Here is a 24,386-nt window from a genome sequence, read left to right as displayed (position 1 = left end):
AGCCGAAATTGGTTTTTTCGAAATATCTAGTAAGCCATGAACTTTTTCAAAAATCTGAAAGGCGCATATTTATGACCCCACAAAACTGCAATTCTTTTCCCATTTAACCGACTCTCTATCTGCAGTAGTTTCCGAGATACCCATAGAGAACATCGTAGGAAACTCACCCTGTATAAAAACAGAAGGAAAAATTTAGTCGGCAAAGCCCTCAACACACTCGCAACCGTATACACCAGTGTATACTATTGTAGACCCACACACACAACAACAACAACCACACCTACATCAGTGTACACTAGCCTAAGGCCCCCGTCTGTACGGTCTTAGGCTCCTGTTTTCTCCTTTTGTTTTTCATAATTTTTTTTATAATAATATAATATACATACATATAATAGGATATAGAATATAATTACAATATTTTTATTATTTAATTTTATTATAATGAATTAGTATATAAAATTGTATATGATATGTTGTTACCCTTAACTGATTAATATAACAGTAGTATTGCTTGATGAGTAATACTGGCGACATCATTAATATATCGAGCTGATTGGGGAAATTATTGATTGACTGGATATTAATAAAAGTGTATGGTCCACGGATATTTTTAAAAAGCAATGTTCTCTGATTGTTTTAATAAAAAACCGTAAAATAAGCTTTTGTTAATACACAACATAATTTGATATAAATCCATTCAAAAATAAATAATTAGACGATTTTTTTAAATATTTTAACACCGACCATACAGTAGTCACTTTTGCCCTGTGATTTACGATTTTAAGTTTTAGAAATATATTTTTTTACTACATTGTAATTAATAATATTAGATAATGATTAAAACTTATCTACCAATTTAATCTACTATATCGGTACCATTTTTTGATGCTGAATGTCCCAATTCACGTGAACGAAATTTGAATGAATCGTCATTTAGCTGTTTATGATGCTTATAATAGTTTTCTTTTTCTGTTGATGGCGGACTGTTCATTCTTATTAAAATAAATTCCCCTCTTAAAATAAAATATAGGTACTTAAAATATTGTGAAAATCCGATGTATATTCAGGCTCTTATTTTTTTTTTCGTGAAAACATAAAAATATTAAATTATTTCCTCAAAATTAATAATAGTTTAACTCACACAAAAATGCGATTATAATTAACGTTTAATATTCAATCGAAATAAATATTAGTCGGTAAATTAAACAGTGAATTGATATTAATACCACTGTAAATTTGGTTCGCTTTACGGAAAACATTTTCAATATATTAGTTCCATTTAATATCGAACAAATTTCCCCGGGTTTAAACACACCATAAAGCACACGTATTGCTTTTTACACAATTGCATTTTTTGTTTTGCGAGATTCTACTTAACGAATGTTGAAAAATTATATATTATTTTCTAATAATATATAATAAAATTATATATGTTATTTTCGTAACAACGAACCATAATTCTTTGGAAACAATTATCGGTGCATTTGTTTAAGCATAACTGGAAAGACTGCAAATTGGTGGTAAGGCATGAGGTTTGTAAAATAAACTTATTAGGTTCTCTTAAGGCATTATGCTTCGCCTAACGAGGCACTGTAGTTGCGAGAGTAATAATTATTATCACTAACTTCCATATAATTAATTGAGGTTATGCTTTGTTACTTTATTTACAGCTTAGTGTAGTAATGGTTTCATCTAATTACTGTTTAGAAATCTAAATGAACTGTACTACAAACCAAACCTAAATGAACTATACTACCAGTTAAAATACCTGCACTTATTTCTGAGACACCCTGTATATTTAAACTTCAATATACAAGGTGGTCCGAACTGTATTCCGGAAACTTCGGTAGCATATTCTGCACATAAAAATAATTAAAAAAGTTCGTATAAATGTATGTCCTAAAATGCTTAGTTTTAGATATACAGGGTGTAGAAATTTCATTTTTATTTCGAGTTTTTTCAAATAATTTATAAAGTAACGTTAATATTTGGATGAAAATTGGTGTCTGGGAGTTTTTTGACATGAGAAATTTGATTTTGATGTCAATATGACTCCTACTTGTAGAGGGCGCCACCTATATATTTATGAAACTGGTTTGAAGAGTACTAACTTTTCGTTCGTACCAGTATAAAACTACTGAGTATAAAAATATACATTTACGAAGTTTTTTACGTAAAAAGGTCTCTTGGTACAAATCGCTATGCGTAATGGTTCTCGAGATATTTGGTATCGAAATTATCAATATCTATCATTGCTGACAAAAATTAAACATGTTGACTAAATAGTTATTAAACTGAAATCATAAAATTGAAATATTTTTGTGTCACAAGTTCAACAGAATTTGTTTTATATTCATTTTTTCGCAGAAAAATTTATGATTAATTTAAAAAAAATAAAAATTTGTCAAGTTTATTATTTCAGTCGAGTAAATATCTACTCAGCGTGTTTATTTTTTGTCAATAATGACATGTATTGACTATTTTCATTCTAAATGTCTTGAGAACGGTTGCTCGTGGCGATTTTAACCATGAGACATTTTTTACGGAAAAAGTCACGGAAATGTATATTTTTCCACGCCATAGTTTTATACAGGTACGGACGAAAAGTTATTACTCTTCAAACCAGTTAAAAAATATGTAGGTGGCGCCCTCTACAAGTAGGAGTCATATTGACATCAAAATCAAATTTCTTAAGTCAAAAAACTCCCAAACACCATTTTTCATCCAAATATTGACGTTACTTTAGAAATTTTTTGGAAAAAATGAAACTTCTACACCCTCTATCTCCGAAACTAAGTTATTTTAGGACATACATTTATACTAACTTTTTACTTATTTTTATCTGTAGAATATGCTGCCGTAATTTCCGGAATAGAGTTCGGACCACCCTGTATATTTTAGGAAATCAATTCATTACATGCATCGCTCCAAACTATCGTCAAAAATATTAAATATTTTCTGATGTGAACTGTATCGACGAAATTCATAATATACTCGGACAAAGGTAAAAGAGCTTTCAGATTTTTTTGTTTTGATATCTGTCGCTTTGGATTTATTTCTTACTAAAGAATCTATAGGTAGATTTCGAATACGGTGCTGGCAACTCTTACTTTTGGGTCGGTATTACATGTGTACAAGTAAATTGTATAGGGATCTCTTAATAAGTCGGAGTGAGAGAAATGCGACGGTGTGATGTTGCGGCGTTGCCACATTTCTCCGGTACTCCTTTCCCTATCAAGTAAAGTAAAATCAAGATCGCAAAGCGCTTATTTTTAGACTCTTTTTCGAAAATATAATTATTAGATAAAATCATTACATATGTTTATATAGGATAAGGTATAAGGATAGTATAAGGATATCGTTAGGGTGTCTATTTTTTATGACGAGAAAATGTCAGTAATCGCGATAATTTAACTTTTTAACACATATCACGCGATAACTCAAGAACCGCATTAGATACTGAAACTTCTTTATTTTATTTTGAAGTTCGGATCTTTTATAAGTTGTTTTGAATAAGAAAAAATCGGTAGGCTTGTTTTTTTCATTCAAAAATTTTAAAAAACCCATCTATTACACATCTATTTACGCTTAGTTCATCAGGAATCGTGTAACTTTTTTATTTATAAAGATTATTACATACTGTCTGGCGAAGAAAAAATAGCAGAAATATTAAGAAAGTTTTTGAAAAAAAACTACAATCAATTATTTCTAATGGATTTTGAAATATCCATTTTTGAATTCAGACTTCTAATAGCGCGACCAACCCAATTCCACTTATTTTTACCAAAAGTGCAAATGTTTCTAATTTGGACTTAAAAATTTACAAAACTATAGGGAAAATCACAACGACTCATTAATAAATAAACAAATAAAGTATCACGAGCAATAATTAAATCATGAGGCTGAACGCATGATGTACACCTCGCCTATATTTTTAAGTACTGATTGGGTCGACTGGTTGATCGCGATGAATCTGCTATATCACCTTCCATGTCTCTTAGATCGTCCGCACACGGGTCGTTTGGCTTTCAAAGCGGAAGCGTTTCGAACTCCAAACGAACCTCCCTCCACTCTGCCTTCGTATATAAATAATAGTATGAATCACATCAACTCCGCGGCTATCGCCAAACGACCTGTACTTGGACCTTCTATTATTTACATAAAGAAGTAGAGTTCGATACGTTTCGGCTGTGAGTTTAAGACGACCCGTGTGTGTACGGTCTTAGCAATGTGCACAGTTTCTCATTTTATTTCATACTTTTGGCAACGTTTTTGCTGTTCTCTCTTGGTTAAGCACGTTATAAACGCATTGTACTCTTCTTATATACGGAAATCTCGACTCAAAACTAACCTTTGCCAGCCGGTATAAGGAAAAAACTAGGTGTTAATACATACCTGAGAGTAATTCTTTATATTATGTTTTTTTAATTCTAGATTATATAAATAATAGTAGAAGTAAATATGTAAAAATTACACTTATAATATAATAAATAAAGTACATGTGGCCACAAGCTGCCACATCAACCGCCTGGAAGCATTTGAAATGTGGTTACATAGACGAATTCTAGGAATACCATGGGTGGCTATACAGAGAAATAAAACAGTCTTAAATAGGGCAAATACTGTTCGTGAACTTTTGATAGCAGTTAAATGCCGAAAGCTGTCATACCTCTGCCATGTTCTTAGAGAAAATCGTTACCGGATCGTACAACTAATAATGAAGGGCAAAATAGAGGGCCGCAGGGGCGTAGGAAGAAAACAAATCTCCTGGTTGAGGAACATCTGGGAATGGACAGGCGCCGAACAATTGTTTAGAGTGGCTGAAAACAGGAATCAGCTCTCCATCGTTATTGCCCACGTCAGGGGGGCCTGACAAGGCACAGTAAGAAGAAGAAGAGATATAAATATAAAATATATATGATAATAAAATTTTAGAATGTTTTATTTATATAAATAACATTTAGCTAATTATTTTAATAAGTTCCCAAATTTTCAGCGACAAACGTTCAAAGAAAAAGAAGTCCTTTGCAAGGTTAACTTAATGCTACCTGAATTAAACAAATTAACTTTTGATCTTTGCGTCTCTAAATTGAATGCCTCTCCTTACTATGGGGTGAATATATATTTATATAATTAATTTGAAACTTTACAAACTTTATTACGGGAAATGATTAATTATAGTTTAAAGATTTTACAAACTTCTGTACTATTCCTAATGGAAAATCACTAGAACTAATAATGTTAATAAGTATTACATGTACAGGGTGTCCCACTAAGAATTGCTTTCGGCTGTATCTCGGAAAGTATTAGCCGTAGAGCTTTGCTGGAAATTATTTTCAAGTTTGAGAACGGCTGCTAGCAAGGGCAGTAAATGCAATGGAAAATAACAAAATGGAATTTTTAAGAAATTTTGCCTAGATACGATGAACTATAAATAATAGCTTCATAATCTGCTGTAAATTCTGGATCTTTTTTGTTAGAATTATTTTCCCCTATCTGCTAGAATAAAGTGGTGGGGGAAGGTTAGATCTGTTTTTATTTAAATATTAATAACTCCGGACTGGTTGATCGGAATCTAATAATAAGTAAGGGCTCGTTTAAAAGATAGTTTCTTACTCTATATTATACCACATAAACAATAAAAATGACCTGCTGGACGTAGACGCTGGGGGCGCTGTCTTACAATTTAATAAACATTACGCCTGTTTTTCAAAAAAAAATTAAATGCGATTATATGTAATTTTAGTTGATACTAGAGAGTAATAAAAGCTTAAAGAGTCAGGGAAAATCGCATCTTGATATCTTTTTTCAAACCGAAGGCATTAGCAAAATTATACGAAATATATACGAATAGAATAAATAGATAGAATAGATACGAAAAAATAAGCGCTTAATTACCGTATTTTACTAACACGGTAAAAATGAGATAGAAGAGATTATTTTATTCAAAAAATCGACAATGTACCAGTATACCATAATACTAGGTGTATTAATATCTAATAATTAAGATATCGATGAGAGTGACTAAGAAACGATGCTCACTGGAGCGTCGTAGTTCTATTCAGTAGGCTTTGGAAAAAAGTTGCTTTTAAAGATATAGTTTAAATTCAAAATATTACTATATCAACATTTTGAGCAGCGTTGTCTCAACAGCGTTTTTTATTTTTTGATTGATTTTCTAAAAATGCCTTTCTTCAAAAGAGAAAAACGTTTTATTTAATAACACTTTGACGTTTATACTATTACTTCAAAAGCAACTGTATTATAGTACGTTTATTTTATTGTACATTTTGCCCAGCATCTTTCTTATATTTGTTTTATATTACTCCATTCAAAATGTGGACCAAAACATTTCTTTATTAAAAGAATTTGAGTTTTGAAATGGTTTCTGATTTTTTTAAGTGTCATGGAGTCTTACCAGCACAGAAATCTTAAGGTATGTTTTTTTCTTAATTTGTTTCGCCCGTTGTTTATTACATTTTTGCTGGTTTGGCAGTAATTTAATTTTATTTTTATAGGTTATAAATTTTTCGTGGAGGCTTAAATACACGATGTTTGGTTTGAAAACGTGGATTTGGTTTTACAAGCCAAATGTTACCATAGCCAGAGGAGAAACGAAGAACCTTATACTTTACGTATGGCTTTTATGACAAATCCTGATTTATGCATACAAGAATGTCATTGTTCTTGTGAAGTTGGGTGAGTATTTGGCTATTGTTTTTTGAAGTTAATACTAAAATGAATAATATAATTATTTCAGCTTATCCTAGTCTTGCCATCATTTGCTGGGTTTAGCATTTTATTTGCAAGACATCATATTAAGAGGAGAATACAATATTCCCGAGCACATTACTTCAACATCCCAAGCCATGATATGGAATAAGCCACGTGGGACAAAAGTAATTCCTGAAGATACAAGGTATCTCACATTCCAAAAGCCTACAAATATTTTGAGAAGGAAGGCCCCCGGTGTTTCACAAATTGCTATTCCTAGCACTTCTGTGATGTCCAATGAACAAGCCGATGATTCGCCCACAAAATTACAAAAATTGAAAAAGAATCTTTACAAAAGATTGATAAGAGCGTACCTTTATCTTTTTTGATTTCTACAGAGGATACCAGTAAGTACTTACAGGTTTTTATATTTCACTTTTGACCTTTCAAAATTATACCGTATGATCGAATAAAAACGGCGTCAGCGATGGCTATGAAATGAACATCGATGAATAATGAACATTCCCATATAAATTTACATATAAAATGACAGTGATCTTCATTTCATAGCTATCGCTGACGCCGTTTTTATTCGATCATACGGTACTTATATATCATCTTATAAATTATGCTAATGATATTACAGTTGAAGTTATGTTATAATATATATGCGATGAGTAATAATATTTATATTTTTAGATCCAGAAATGACGTCGTCAACAAAATAGAGAGAGACAAACATTTTTCGTCAACAAAATAGAGGGAAAGATAGTTCGAACGATGATAATATGCCAGTTGATCTACCCATATTAAATACCACCAGTACAAATATTTTAATAAGCTGCCCTTTGCTACAAGTGAATCATTTTCACGAATTTTCCTTGGAGGAAGCTGTACAACTGGAAAGGTGCACTCGGGTACAGGGAGATATAAAATATGGCACGAAAAAAGAAAGAATATCTTTACATCATCAAATGTTGGTCTCTTATGTAAAAGGCAGAAGGCTATAGATGAAGACTTTAAAAAAAACGTGGGAAAAGAATTTGGATCATTTAAAAGCCATTAAACATGGCAGGAAAGAAGAGGAAAATGCAAAACATTTGTATAGAGAGACGACCAACCATAAAGTCTACACATGTGGATTAGTAATATATCCATATGCACCACATTTAGGAACAAGTCCTGATGGTGTAATAGTGATAAGTCCTACAAATGTAGAACTTGTAGAATTTAAATGCCCCAATAATGAGAAGGTTGATAATTTAAATGAGTTATTTAAAATTAAATCATTTTATTTAAAAAAAAATGAAAATGGGGAAATCTCTCTTGATAGAAATCATAATTATTATTACCAAATACAAGGCCAGATGCTGTTAACTGGAGCCCAGTGGTGTGATTTTTGTGTATATTTAAAAAAAGTCATGAGATAGTGATAGTAAATAATAAAAATTTGATGCTGAGTTTTGTCAAGCTATGTACGAAAAATTAACAAATTTGTATAATATATATTTAGACTTTTGATAAAATTGTTTTATTTTATATAGTATATATTATTTACTTTTATTATAGTATACAGTATGTCCTGTGATTGTCTTTACAGGAGGAACATTAATTCTTCATTAATATTCTTTAATTTCTTCATTAATATTCTTGCTCGTTCTATGATAATGCCGTTTATGCTTTTTCAAATACCTTTTTAGAGCAAATTTAAAAAACATGAACATCTGGTTGATTTTTTTTCTTAACAATGCCTTAAAAATCAAAAAGCGTTTCTATGGAATATAATTTCAATTTCATTCTTTGATAGATGGTTATAATTAATTTTGATTAACGACATATTTTTTGATGTTGTAAAAGTATCACATTTTCTGATAACTATTATCACCCTTTCTGTAGCATTGAACTAAATAAATTTTGTGCAATATTTTAAAACAGCAAAAAATATAACGTTAATTAAAAGTCTATCAAAGAACGAAATTATATTAACATAGAAACGCGTTTTGATTTTTAGGACTTTAAAAAATATATGTTTTTTTATTTTCTCTAAAACAGTATGGAAATTTGGAAAAGTATAAACCAGATATAACCATTATAGATCAAGCAAAATAATTTATGAAGAATGCTCTTTTCCGAGCATTTTTCTCAAAATGTCAATAATAAAAGTGTTTCTTTTTGTAAAGACAATCCGGGGACATAGTGTATATTACATCTATTTAAGAAAAAAATACAATACCTATCATAAATGTTCCTATTTTCCTATCAATAGCGCCAAATAATAGTAAATGAGTAATAGTAATAGAATAATTTTATTATTTTTTATAATGACTGGGGAACAAAGACAATACTACTTAATTAAATCTTTAATCTAGAACATAAGTAGATAGATATTTATTTCATGTCAAAAAAATCAAAGATAGATAATATTACATATGCCGGAATAAGGAAAAAATAAAAATAGTACAAATACTTAAAAATTACATTAAAATCTTATAACTATAGAAAACAATACTACTTTTCATTAAAATTCAATAAAAGGTAAGTAGTAAGTAGTTGATATATACAGGAACAGACAATTTCAGTTTCTTAATGGTGGCATAAAGTTTGTTAAAAGAGCACACACAGTATAAATTTGATTAATAGAACCAAACAAGCTTATTGGTATTCTAGAAGCTAAAATTTTTAATGTCTTAATTCTTCTAATGGCTCTTTCCACATGTATTCTCTCATGTGCAATTTTTCTTATATATTCCACCTCATTGTCTTGAAACTGCATACCAGTAACTTTGAGCTCGATACCAATATCCTCTAAAATATTTTTTATTTCAAAACCTTTATCAGCCAAAATAATGTCCCCTGCATTTAATTCGTCTTTTTCAATCTTCATTTTTAATAAATATAAAAAACCACGTTCTTCAATAATCTTTTTATCCGATATAGATCCTAAAAGTAATAAATTAATCAAAAACGTAAACATCAAACCTAATAACATACCAGTAAATAATGTGGATATAAATATTATTGCTCCATTTGGATTAATCATAATTAGTCCTTTCAGTGTTTTGGTTCCTTTATACTGTGAATAACATTGTGATTGGCGAACTAAAGATGAGGGTTGTTGAATAGCAAATTCAATGCAATCAATACTCCCTATTACATACACATATTTTTTTGAAAACTGAGGTGGGGCATGTTGAAGAATAGTATCTCGATGAGGAAAAATGTTCATTTTTGGAAGTTTCACATATAATAAATTGATCCAAGAAATAAAAATTCTTCCTACAGCAGACTTTGAAATGCAGAACATGTCCCCCAATGTCTGGTAGTCAAAACCACGTCGCAATTTCATTAAAGTTAAAAACAGTTCATTTATTGGGGTTAGCTTGTGATATTTTTTCCACTTTCCCTCCAAAATATACTGGAAACATTTCTTTTTATCCCTAGTACTTCCAGGGTCGATTTATAACCAGATTTAAACGGCGCCAAATCTGTCCGCGCATTATGACCGCTGAAAATCCGATTAACGGGAAAGGTCTATTAAGGACGTCTTATTTCGTATTTATTATAATTTTGCTAATATTACAAAAATGTGGCTAATATTACAAAATTATTATTTTGCTCTTCGATTTGAAAGAGGATATGAAGATGCGATTTTCACTGACTTTTTAAGCTTTTAATACTCTTTACTATCAGCTAAAATTACATATACTATCGCATTTAATATTTTTTTTAAAAACGCGGAATGTTTGTTAAATTGTAAGACAGCGCCCCCTAGCGTCTACATTCAAAAGCTTATTATTATTGTTTTTACACTATAATATAGAGTAAGAACCGCTCTTTTAAACAAGCCCCCGTTTGGGATTGCAATTGGGATTGGATTCCCTTCATCCAGTCAGGATTACGTCACTATTACACCACTATATTTTGGCAGATAGGGGAAAATGGTTCTAACAAAAAATATTTAAAATTTACTGAAGATTATGAATCTATTATTTATAGTACCCGTTATCTAGGCAAAATGGTGTAAATACCGCTTTTTCTTATTTTTTGTTATAGCAGTTGCGCCCTCTAGCGGCTGTTCTTGTAAATAATTTCCAGCAATTTCTCATAGTCTCTTTAGTTACGAATATTTTTTTCCGCAGGTCCTACGGCTAATACATTCCGAGATACAGCCTAAAGCTATTCTTCTTGGGACACCTTCTTGGGACACACACGTGTCTCATTTTCAAATGAGGTTTCTCGTTTATTAGTAGAGATATGATGCGGTTTTCACAACACTACTACTTTTTTATGGAACTAAAGATGCTATACACAGATTTGTTCTATCCCCCTTGGTTTCTGAAATACAGGGCGAATTAGAAAATCGAAACAAATCCTCGTAATTCTGACGTCGAATAAATTATTTGGTCGTTTTGATTACCTAATTTAAGCCAGTCGCCTATGTTTAAAAGTTAAATAATGAATTTTTACTTAGTTTATGAGAATTAAAGTAAAGTAAAGATTTCAGTTAACATCTCCTTTTTGCTGCCAAACCCTATGGGGGTACCCTATTCTTTTGGCAATAGGCATATTGCCATGGCATGCAATAGGCATATTGCCTTATGGCAATAGGTATATTGCCATTAGAAAATATGCGTTAACGCTTTTCAGAAGTACCCTGTATACTCTCTCTGTAAAAGGTGCTTCTTAACCTTCCCAATAACTTTTCTATTTAACATTTTGTTCTAAAAAACGTATTATTGAAAAAACGTCGTCCTTCAAAACAAATGAAGGGATAAAGGGGAAAGCAACCAAAAGGGAAAAGACCCACAATGAACCAAAGATTTGTTAAGGATACAAAAATATATTACTGTATGCATTATTATTTGACCATCGTTTGTTATATTCAATTACAATTTCATATGCGTTTGGCTTCCATTCACTATAATTCAACTCACTTGTCTCGTGGCAGACTTGCGTCAAAAAATTGATAGAAAATGTCTCGCTCTTGTCTCTCGATCGGCTCGTCAGGTCTGGACGCACCATAAAAGCGCGACAGGTGGAGCGAAACAAGTCACGATCGCCGTTTCTATGTAGGTACCAGTTACTTCTGTTCGCAACCAACGAAGTCACACCCTAGGAGCGCGACGCGACGGCTGCGGCTGGAGCGAAACACGTCGATATGCGGTTACTGGGGTTTGCTCCAACTCCAAGAGCGATTATAAATAATTTATTTGCAAATTATAACTAATTTATAATTTCGTAGTTATTATGATCATCGTTCTTCAGTAGGTAAGAGGTTCCTGATTCGTTGTGGAACACGACACGACGTTACAAAAAATACCGCTCCAAAATGGCGTTACTTAAATACACATCACTAATGTATTGTAAACTCATGCACAACTAGTTGCAATATAAAAATGCCATATATCAAAATATCACATCTTGGCTTGATCTACTTATATTTATTTGAAATGGTAATTAGTAATTGGTAATACGATGTTTTCACTTGCTTTCAGTATTAATAGGAGAAATATCTTGCATACTTGTCCGGTAACATAAATCATATTGTCTAAAGTCCGTTCTTTCTTTTTTCAGCACTTCCGGACGAGGATCCTATCATTTCCGGCGTGGAGGAACAATATGAGATCGGGGACGAGATAAACCTGAATTGCACTTCTGGCAGAAGTCGGCCGGCGTCTATTCTACACTGGTACATAAACGAACAACAGGTTGGTCTCAGAGAAATTTATATATATAGATATATGTCTCGAGCGGAGTATTAGGCAGTAACACTGTCTGCTTCGATTTCACGGATGTATTTGTAACTGCAGAGTTAGATTATGATATATATTAAGGACTCTTTTTTCTCCGAAATTTTCGATATCACCCCCTAGTTGATAGTCGATCATCATCAAATATATTGTTTTTTATATTTAAATACAGGGTGGCCCATTAGTGCGACGAAGTCCATGATATAATGCCGTTGTTGTCGAAGATACGAAAAAAGTTTTATATAAATGTTGCATGATTTATAAAGCATTTATAAAAAACATATCCTCAAAACAATATGGTGTCACAAAAAAAAAGTTATGATAAAGTTTTAATTTTTTTTTTAAATTGCACCTTCCATTTTTCTGTAGATAATTAGATTCAGCATAAAATTCTGGATAAACTATTTTTATTTGAAGCACTATACGGTCTTGCCATTCTATTTCTTGTTTACTAAGATTTTGGTTAAAACACTATATCCGAAAAGTGGTTAAAAACTGGAGTGAATTTAAATTTATTAATACTTAGCTATATTTTTCACACACCACCAAGGATAAAAGAATAAAACTGCGAAGAAAAATTTACATTATCTTATATAGGGTAATTTTTATGATGGTATTGCCAACTTCGCAATATTTAAAATGCTATATTTCAATTTTTTAAATACAACACCCTCTATGTTATTTTTCTTTCAGATGCAGAATTAAAAAGTTCTTTGCAGAATTAAAAATTTCTTGTATATACAGTGTCCCTAAATTTTTAACGGCTTCGCAGATAATTGCTGTATTATGTTACACATGGCTCTTCCAACAGTAAATTTTTATCAAAGCCACCAAATATGATCATTTTCTGGTATTATAATACAGCAAATATCTGCAAAACCGCTAAAAATTTAGGAAAACTCTAAATACAAAATATTCTTATTTAAGTCTACATCTAAACTATATATAATATTACAGGCTGTTTTTACTACCATTTAAAGAAATAGAGATATAGCATTTTTTAAATATTCCGATTTTGGTGACTCCATAATAAATACTCTGTATAGGATAATCTAAATTTTTCTTAATGGATTTATTCTGTTATCCTTGTTATCCTAAGTATTAATAAAATTATATCTACTCCAGTTTTTAACCACTTATCGGATATAGTGTTTTAACCAAAGTTTTAGTAAATAAGAAATAAAATTGCAACACCGCATAGTGCTTCAAATAAAAATAGTGTATTATATGCAGAATTATATGCTGAATCCAATTCTGTACAGGGTGGATCAAATTGGACGCTTTTAAACGAGAAACCCTTTTCTATAGGAGATAGACGAAAACTAATATCGGTGTCTGGAGCTCAATTTTTATCAAAAACATGATGGCGCAAAACCGCACACCGATATCTGTTACCGTTTCGGAGTGCCGGGGTGTTTTTCAAAAATGTGCAGTTTTAAAAAATCTATAAATTTTTTGCTATGGAAAATTTTGTATTTCTGTAAAAACATTTTCAGAGCACCTTTTTACGTAGAATTTAATGGCTTAAGTATAATTTTTTTAAAATTAATAATTTCAGAACTATCAACAAAAAATTTGACTTTATTTATGGGACACCCAGTATATTTTTAATTAGTTGAAAATAATTTAAAATTACCTTTCCAAAAATATAGCATACTTCATATTTTGCCCGATTCCTCTTCGAGATATAGAGTTTTTAAAAATTCGCCCACTTTGAATAAGTAGGCTTTGAACGACGCCGGCTGTAATGCAAAAAGAAATCTAGCTGTGAGCAGCAATTAAAACGAAAATAATATTTACAATGAGAGATGCAGAATTTTATAACAATTTAAACTATATTTAATAACATCAATATATTTAAACTATATCTATTAAGAATAAAAATTAACAACATACCAAGACATGAGATTTTGCTACAGGTGTTCGACATGTCGACCGTCTCCTGTTATGGACAGACGGGACCGTTTTTGAACATTTCTCGTGGAATTCATTAACTCAGTGAGGGTGAAAGATGCCCTCGCCTAACTGCTTAGTACTTTTAATACTTGTTTAGATTATACGAGCAATTTTAAAATAACAACCTTTATTCTTCCGTAAAGATATAAAATGAACAAAGGATAACAGGCACTAAGTCCGGCGGCCTCGACGGCCACCGGCTGGGATCTTGGTTAGCTATTCAATTATTCTCGAAATTGGCTGCAAAAATTTGCTGATAACTTCAGCGTTCTGAGACGGTCCCTCGTCTTGCTGGAAAAAATGTTTTCGAGTTCCGTTAGGGGCAGATCATCAATAAGGGGTTCAAAGAATACTAGTTAAAAGTGGCGAACTTATCAAAATTCATTATTTTAACAAAATATCAAGTGTGCTATATTTTTGGAAAGGTAATTTTAAGTTCTTTTCACTTAATTAAAAATATACGGGTGTTCCCAATAAAAAATCAATTTTTATGTTGATAACTCTTAAATTATTAACTTTAAAAAAATTATACTTAAACCATTGAATTCTACGGAAAAAAGTGCCTTGAAAATGTATTCACAAAAATACAAAATTTTCCATAGAAGAAAAGTTACAGCGATTTGTTAAAAATTCATATTTTTGAAAAACACCCCGTAACTCATAAAGGTTAACAAATATCGATGTGCGGCTTTCACCATCATGTTTTTGATAAAAATTGAGCTCCAGACACCGATATTAGTTTTCGTCTATCTCATATAGAAAAGGGTGTTTCCCTTTAAAAGCGTCGAATTTGACCCACCCTGTACAAAAAATGGGGGTTGTTAAAAAATGCTAAAAAAAACATAAAACCTTATCATAACTTTTTTTCTAACATCCCGTATGTCAAAAAATATTTTTACGCGCTATTATAAACCAATTTAATAGCACTATTATAAACCATGCAACATCTGTATAAAACGTTTTTTCATATCTTCGACAACAGCGACGATATTGGACTTGCTCGCATTAATGGGCAACCCTGTATATAAGGGTTTTTATTAGTTTGCGTTAAAGAACATATTGCAAAACGTTAATTGTTTTAATATTAAATTAAAAATTATCATTTACATAAGTGTTTTCAGAAGAAATACTGTCCTATATAGGGTATGTCTTAAATAAGTGTAAATATTTTTAGGGACATTAGGTATATTTCGAAAAACGTCTATAACTTTTCTCGTGAAAAAAAAATGAAAATTTGGAATTGTTTAAAAAAAATGATTTTTTTTAGATTTTAGTAAAAAACATAATTTCTTGATAATATAGCAACATAGATAGTAGATAAAAATTTACAATCATTCAAACGAGGCGCACTAATATACAAGACTCTGATGTTATTCTTACAGACGATACACGTTTAACACCAGAAAACAACGTAAAAATTTTAGGATTATATCTAGACAAATATCTATCATGAACTTTAACATATTGTTCAGAAAATCTCTAGATCGGTCTACAACCTGCGCATATTAAAAAGATATTTAGATTTTAAAAAGTGTATACCACGCCATATTTCAGAGTAAATTCAGGTATGGAATGGTAATATACGGAAGTACGAATGATTTACATAATATATTTTTAGTTCAAAAAAGAGCCCTATGCATTATGCTAAGCATGAAAATTAGGGAGTCGTGTAGAAATAAATTTAAAGAGAATAATATAATAACAGTGACTGCTCTATTTTAATTTAGGAGTGCACTTCATTTTTCTTTAAAAATAAAGACCTATTTAATATTGATAATCAACAGATTTTATACACGGTGTCCCAGAAATAAGTATAAGTATTTTAACAGGTAGTATAGTTCAACCCCAGAAACACGCCTATGAGGTTTTTTTCGCGAAAAAAAAAATTAAAAATTCGAAATTTTGTGAAAATTTTTTTGGAATTTTTATTAGTTTTTAGTTAAAAACATAATTTGTTGATAATATGGCAACATAGGTATTAAATTAAATTTATAAAAAAGAAAATTCAGAAAAGATGCAGTCGTTCTCAACATTTTAGCAAAAAATCATTTTTTTTTTGGATGTTTTTGAAGTAAAATAACTCCCTTATTTTAGACTTATTTGACAAACGATAAAGAGAAAATATGTTTCTTTTATCGAAATCTACCACCCCTTAAAATAATTGCACTTATTTCTGGGACACCCCGTATAACACCAAGGATTGTGCTTATAATTATCCAGTCCACAGGCTTAAATTAACAGAATTAGGACCTATTATTCTTGTTTCAAATTATTTAATAACTTACCTGATTATATGAAACAAATAGATAATATCGTGCCTTTTAAAAATCAGTTGTATAAATTTTTAATAAATTTGGAACCATATAATTTAAAGGATTACCTAACTGTAAATTAATGATAAATTTTAAAGTTATTTTTGTTTCTTTGACTCTGTTTCGTTTTATGTTATTTTTAGCATACTTTTGAAATAAGGATTATTTATTTATTTACAATAAAGAAAACCCAATGAAGATCGAGTAGTTCCGAAAATTTAAGCTCCTTAAATTCTTTAAAATTTATAAAAAATATATTTATTAAAATATTTTTTTTTTAATTTCAAATTAAAATAACTCTGTTATTTTGGACTTAAAAAAACGGTAAAAAGAAAGCCAGCCTTAAAAATATTTTCACGTATTTAAAACTCACCCTGTATATAGTGTGCTGTCATTATAAATAATATTATTTTTTTACAAGGTATTAAAGAGCATACTGCGAAACGTTTTTGTAAGCTTTAGAATTAAATTAAAAATTATTATTTAAGTGTTTTAAGAAGGAATACTGTCCTATATACCGGGTGGTGCATCATTGTTGGAAACAGGAAATCCCATGCAAATTTTGAACTGTTCAAATATTGGCTCCCCTATTCATTTTACAGCGAAGTCGTAAAGATAATTTTTAAAGTATACACACGTAAAGTATATACATATGCCACATTTGAACAATTTTGGACCAGCCGATTTTGAGTAATTTAAGAAAAATTGCATCTATTTTTAAATTAAAACCGAACAGGTACAATCAAACACCACTCAAAAACTGACATACCTTAGGTATACAAACTATGATTTTGTCATTGTCAAAAATAATTTATTACAGTTGAGGGTTGGAACCTTTGGTGTTACACAGCAAAATAAAACACTAAATCACCACAATACACCAAAACACTTTTACTTTTACACTGAAAACAAAAGTAAAACAGTGTAAAAGTAAAAGTGTTTTGGTGTATTGTGGTGATTTAGTGTTTTATTTTGAAAAGTAATTTAATTTTAATATTCTGGGGAAATTAACCGAAACATGTCAGATACACTGGGGGTCTAAGATATTTCCCGCGTAGTAGTACATTTTCTTTATGTGTATAACAATAAATTATTACTAGTACTGAATATTAAAATTTTATTAAAATTAAGTTACGTTCAAAAGTGACTCTGACAACTTAAGGTATGTCGGTTTTTGACTGGTGTTTGATTGTTACCTATTCAGTTTTTATTTAAAAATCGAATCAGTTTTTCTCAAATTACTCAAAATCGGCTAGTCCAAAATTATTCAAATTTAGCATGTGTGTTAACCAGACGTAGACCTAAAAAAATCTATTTACCACTTCACTATAAAATCACTAGGAGAGACAATATCTGGATAGTTCAAAATTTGCATGGGATTTCCTATGTTTCCAAAAACGATGCACCACCCGGTATGCTCCCCTAGTCGTATGTCTAACGTACCATTCCAAAAAATTCACAGTCCTTTACAAAGATGCAACCGGGGGGGCATTGAAAATGATGAATAAAAACGTAAAAATATGATTAGTGTTAATATGAGTATATTACATACATACCATGCCATACATATGTTTAAATATCGTACATTACATATGTTTAAATAACGAACTTAACAAAAAACAACAGATTTAAAGATTCACTGAAAAAGTAGTAATGTTAAAATTAAATAAAACATTATCAATAATAATTATGCGATCGCACCTATCCCTAAAACAAGCAATCAAAAAAAAAGAATTCTTACGGAAAGTTACACTTTACGATATAATTTTTTAACTGTTAAAGGCAAACCCCATTTAAACACAAAACTTTTTAATACCTACTACTGTATCTAAAAGACTTTTTTTTTAAATTACTAAATTCTTAGCCACGCTTCTGTTTTTCTTGGCTGTTGTGCGTCACGTCACAGATTAACAGGCCCACGTTTGCACAAGGCGATGCTGCAAACCACTAGGTAGACCGGTCGTAGAAATTTATGTTATACAACTTGTAGTCAATCTACACAAATATTATCAAAAGCTTTTTTTCTTTTAAAATGTGCTCAGATTTTGTAAAAAGTATAAGTCAAAATCGCAAAACTTAAATTTGATATGAGTTTCTTAGTTTTTAACTAATATAGTGGCGAATTACAAAAATTCCTTTTCAATGAAAATTAATGAGTTAAATAAAATAATTTAATAAATTACTAGCTTTTTCTCGCGACTACTTTCGCGTTACACCTCGAATCGTTCATGCATTGATTTAAATGATTTTTTACTAATTTATAGAGAGCTAGTGAGCATAGATGTTTTTTATTTTTCATCTTCTTTTTATTTATTAAGAGCACTAATACTCTCTTTATAGGTTATTTTTTATTCTTTGAAGGATAATTGAGGAAGATATATTTCGTTATGATGTCAGTAAATAAACCCTTGTATAAAATTTTATACTGTCTGGTTTATATATTGCATTTTCGTCCACCAAACTTTCGTTCCCTATTGTACTCCCTAAGGGTATAAATTTCATAAATTCGCTTTACCTTTGTGCCCATTTTTATGTGTATAATCCAGAGGTCACCAAGTTTTATATAAATTTTTACTAACTTTACCCATTTGGTTGATGAATTTCAAAAATTTCTTCTAATTCTTTTTGTAGGATTTCATTCTTCTAGCCCAAATAGTAAGGAATTTTCATACAACAAACTGTTCCGAGATAATTTTACTCTCAAGAGGATGAATTTTAAATATTATAACAAATAATGTATATCATAAATACGCCAATTAATTGAAAACTATAAAGGTTCTGATAATATTAATATAAAATATATTTCAAAAGCTGAACATGCTATGATTGATTCTTTGAAACCATAATGACTTTTCGTTTTCAGTATGCTACAATAAAATTTTATGTTAAAAAGATAATTAGAATAATACCGTTGAGGGTTGGAACCTTTGGTGTTACACAGCAAAATAAAACACTAAATCACCACAATACACCAAAACACTTTTACTTTTACACAAAAAAAGTTGTGTAAAAGTAAAAGTGTTTTGGTGTATTGTGGTGATTTAGTGTTTTATTTTGATAATTAGAATGTAATAAAAAGTTATTAATTATTAAACTATAATTTTTAGTTATTATGACCATTCAATACATGCTTTTGAAAAAAAGGGTCCAATACTATCTTAAATTTGCTGCTCTTTTCAGATCCAAAAGGACGAAGCACTCATCAAATACCCCATAGAACATCACGCAAAAGGTCTAGTCACGACGACATTGGGCTTGAGATTCATTCTGAGCAACAGACATTTTCTCGGTGGGTCAATGAGGGTGAAATGTGTCGCATCGATAGCACCACTACTTTTTAGTGAAGATAGAGAAGCGGTGGTCCAGAGCCTGCCCGTTATGCGGGACATGCGGGAGGCCCTTTTACTGGGTGAGTGGTCCCCTACTTCTTCACACGTGACACATATTCAGGGTACGCATACTATTACTTTAAAAAAATCAGTTTCTTTGGGGAAATACAGTTTTCAGTGCTTTCATTGTTTTGATTAATAGGAATTATTATAGTTTAAAGCCATGAAAACGATAATTAAAGTAAGTGATTATCATAGATGGACAAATTATGAAAATTTAAATAAACAGTAATATTGATCTATGCGATAGATTACTTAATGCTCAGCTCAATATCTGTGCATCTTCTTCGCGCATTCTATTTCTACTGAGATCTTTAGAAGAAAAAAACGGAAATTTCTCTGTATGTATTTTAAAGATTAGACATAGGGATCTCTCTCTTATAGTCTGGTCACCTTGTACTCAAAAAAGCCTTTCGGAGGAAAGTTTTAGGGTAGCTCTGATTTGTTCTGTTTATTTTATGTTTTGGGGTGCTAAATTGGAATCTGATGTTTGCTAACAAAAATTCCTGACAGAACATGGAGAAAAATGCATAAAAGTGGAAAAAAATTGGATTTATTGCGGTTTTTTGTTTATAACTTGGAAAATATAAATTTTTTCGTTAAATAATCTTTCTATTCAAAATTAAAGTAAATATAATTTCCTACAGTTTTTGTTAATTAAGTTTTTTTTTAATTAATTTTAATTGGTTGCCTCCGCAAATACCTACTTTTTGTACTCCATTACTCTTAATTTATTAATGTGTTTTAAGTTAAATGTTATATAAAGACACGGTGTTCCTGAAGGGTTGGCAGGTTTCTATTTAGTGGCAGAAAAAAGTATTGACATATCTTGAGTAAGGACACCTTCCTAAAAATATACCTTTAAATCGAACCTGCTTCTTACCTTGTTTTTTAAGCGTTCTTGTATTTTTTTAGGAAAATTGTATAAAAAATCAATTTTATGATGGTTTATTTTATTGATAAGCTTCAAGGACATCTTTTTTTATTATAAATAAAATATCTGACGAAAATAAAATATCTCAACCTATGGCGTTAAATTTGAAAAAATCTTCAACGATAATCCCAAATTCCCCAAAAACTGCTTCAGTACAATCAATAAACACTTGTTGACTGAAGAGGACTATTTAAAGGTGCTAGAGAAATGTATCATTCCCGAGCTTCATCTGCTTCAAGGTTATGTAAGTTTGTACTCTCTATTTTTTAGATATCTTATGCAAGTAGTGTTGGATAAGATATTTTATATAATCTATCACTACTGTTGACAAATTTATATTGCTAGGGATTTAATTACATAATTATTAAAATAAATTTTAATAATTTTGTAACTTGTCATTGTGACATTTATTACTTTACATATGCAATATTATGAAACTTGCTTAATTGAATCAACACTACATTTTTATGTTAATTTTCTTCTAGAAAAGTTCTTATTTGTTGCAGAATTTTTGGGGGAGCTATATTTTATTATAATAAAATTAAAAAAATCGATTAAGGCATATTAATAAGAACAAAACGATTCGCTTTCAAAAAATTTAAAATTGTAAAACGGTAAGGTACTAATTAAAATTAAATTAAGCTTGCTTTCACAGTAAATTAGCAAAGCTATTTTATAATATCTTAAGTTTCAAAAAGTTAAAATGAAAGAAGTGAACCGCTTAACCAAAACATAATTTAATGTAGTTGATAACTCTAATTTCAACATTAAATATTTCAAATAACTTCAGTCGTGTTTAACTGACCCTGCAGTGAAATGGAATTCCGACTCTAGAGAGATTAATAAGTGCATTTAAAGAAATATCTTGTTAATGACGCAAAGTTAGATGGATAAAAACTAATGCGTTTAAATTTCTTTACAGAGCTTGTAGTTATTTTACGAAGTTGTGACATGTTTTATTTTTTTTTGTTTCAGTGAAGAGCGCCTCGAGTCAAATGGGCGAATCCAGACTCAGTTGCTTGTCTATAAGTTTAGTGTTTTATTTAATATTACAATTTTATTTTTAATAAATAAAACATACCAAAAAATATAAAAACGTTGTATAAGTGTAACTCTTTTGTGATCAATTACCCCTAGGAATAAGACTTTAATATTATCATTGAGATTATTGGTATAAATTAAGAAATATTAATTCTGTTGGTTGTGTTTGTAAAATTAATTTACTAAATTGATTCTTTATATTTTCTATACCTGGTGCGTCTCAAAAATGGTTCACCCCTATAAATTTTTTATTTTTGCAGATAGAAAAACGAGATTCGGTATGTTAGTATACGACATAAATTAGGATTGATTAGACGTATTAAATTGTTTTTGGCCACTTCCTGTTTCACCGGAAATGACTACAAATTTTGATTTTTAAACGGCAACCTCGGTATATTTTTACTTTATTCGATAGAAAATGACACTCTCAATAGAATGAAAAAATCGTATTTTAAATTTCAATCAGAGTCATGACTGTGTTAAAAATAATAATTTTCAATCAAGGAGCCTTGAAAAAACAGATTTGATCATCTAATATATTTCGTGTCTTGTCCTGGTTAGTCAAAATATGCCCGAATAGTTTTTTTAATCATATCTATTTTTTTTAAATGGAACAACGATGGCTTATTAGCATATTTGAAAAAAACATTTTTTACGAATAAAAAGTTGCCGTCATAAATCGCATATCACAATTTCAAATAAACCATATGCGAAAATATCAAAAGTTGACCTATGATATGCCATTCTATTCAGAGTGTCATTTTCTATACAATAAAGTAAAAAAATACCGAGGGTGTCATTTAAAAATTAAAAATTATAGTTATTTCCGGTGAAAATGAAAATAGTTATAGAAATAATAAATTAAGTTATAGAGGTGAGCACTTTTGAGATGCACCCGGTATAGTGGCTATTTAAATGAACACATCAATATCATTTAACCCTAGATCACTCATGATCTACACGAGTAAAATAATTATTAATTTTAATTGTAAAAATGTTTTAATGATATTCGAAAGTTTTTTATTGAAACCTAAATTAAAATAATACTTTTTAGGCAGCAATAAAAAGTTAAAAAAAGTTAAATGTTGTCAATGTCGAATATTTATATTCTAATTACCATTCTGAATGAAAAAAAATCTAATTATTTACACTTTAATGATATTGATGTTGTTAATACAAAAAACCACAAAATTTAATACTATTATATTAAATATATGAAGAGCACACCGGATCGGTTTTTGAAAAACGATGAAAATCCATTTTTTGCTAACTTGGTTTTAATGCATAATAACTCATCGGCAAAAGTCTTGCACCCCCTTACTATTTTAATAAAAAATTACATTTCAAACTAATTTTTCGTGGAAATCAATAGATGCTAAAGTTATGTTAAAAAATAACACAAAAAAGGGAAAACTTTCACCAAGTTTAATAATATATTTTGCCAAAATACAAAAAAAGCAAATTCCATGAAAAAAAATGTTTGACAAAAAAGAGAAAATAAATAAATAAATAATAAATTCTGACAAAATTCAGGTTACAATATAAAGTATTGCCTCCTCGATTTGTTATGAGTGCATCAAGTCGTCGGGGCATCCCCACTATAAGGTTGTTCATGGTTTCTTCAGGTAAGTTCTGCCATTCTTCTTGAGCGGCAATGATCAACTCCTGGCGACTTATTGGTGGGTTATTTCTGCGAAATACAGCTCTGGTGATGTAGTCCCAGACATGTTCAATAGAATTCATGTCGGTGGAGAGTGGAGGCCAGTCCAGATAAGTTATTTCCCCTTCATTTAATGCTTCCTGGGCCATCCTAACTCTGTGAGGACGAGCGTTATCATCCATGAGAATAAAATTATTGCCGATTTCTTCTCGCAGTGGATAAATTATTGGTCTGATTACAGTTCCACATACAAATGGGCGTTCATCACCTCAGGAGTATGAATGAGCTCTGTTCGCCTATTGTACATGATGCCACCCCAGAACATCTCAGTTCCTCCTTGATAAGGAGCAATAGCAAGGGCTGTATTGAAGCGATGCCACCTCCCTGCCACCCTCCACACTCTCTGACGATAGTCATCACTGATCAAACCTATCCTGGTTTCGTCAGTGAAAATTACGTTCTTCCACTGAGGTAATAACCAGTTCTGGTGTAGCCTCCTTTGCTTATGATGTAAAGTTAATAGAGGGACTCGCAGTGGACGTGTACGCCGCAATCCAGCATTAGAAAGTCGCCTGGAAATGGTTCGGCTTGATATCACTCGGTGGTAAGTTCGTTCAAACTGAGATCGTA

At 30.5% G+C, this 24,386-nt stretch overlaps 1 protein-coding gene across 1 annotated transcript in view; it reads left to right on the top strand.

Moving 5' to 3' along the window:
• LOC115885309 overlaps positions 1-22,182 on the top strand; it is a 258,464-nt gene extending 236,282 nt beyond the window's left edge. Inside the window, exons 4-6 of the mRNA XM_030904181.1 lie at positions 12,289-12,422; positions 19,913-20,141; positions 22,031-22,182. Coding sequence (XP_030760041.1) covers positions 12,289-12,422; positions 19,913-20,141; positions 22,031-22,122 — 455 coding nt within the window. The 3' untranslated portion in view covers positions 22,123-22,182. The remainder of the gene's footprint in view (positions 1-12,288; positions 12,423-19,912; positions 20,142-22,030) is intronic.
• Positions 22,183-24,386: the final 2,204 nt, after the last annotated feature.

Source organism: Sitophilus oryzae, unplaced genomic scaffold, assembly GCF_002938485.1.
Source record: "Sitophilus oryzae breed Bouriz unplaced genomic scaffold, Soryzae_2.0 scaffold_380_pilon_pilon, whole genome shotgun sequence".
In the NCBI taxonomy this organism is placed as follows: domain Eukaryota; kingdom Metazoa; phylum Arthropoda; class Insecta; order Coleoptera; family Curculionidae; genus Sitophilus; species Sitophilus oryzae.
Note: the sequence above shows the minus strand (reverse complement) of the source record. Positions and strands in the feature narration are given on the sequence as shown.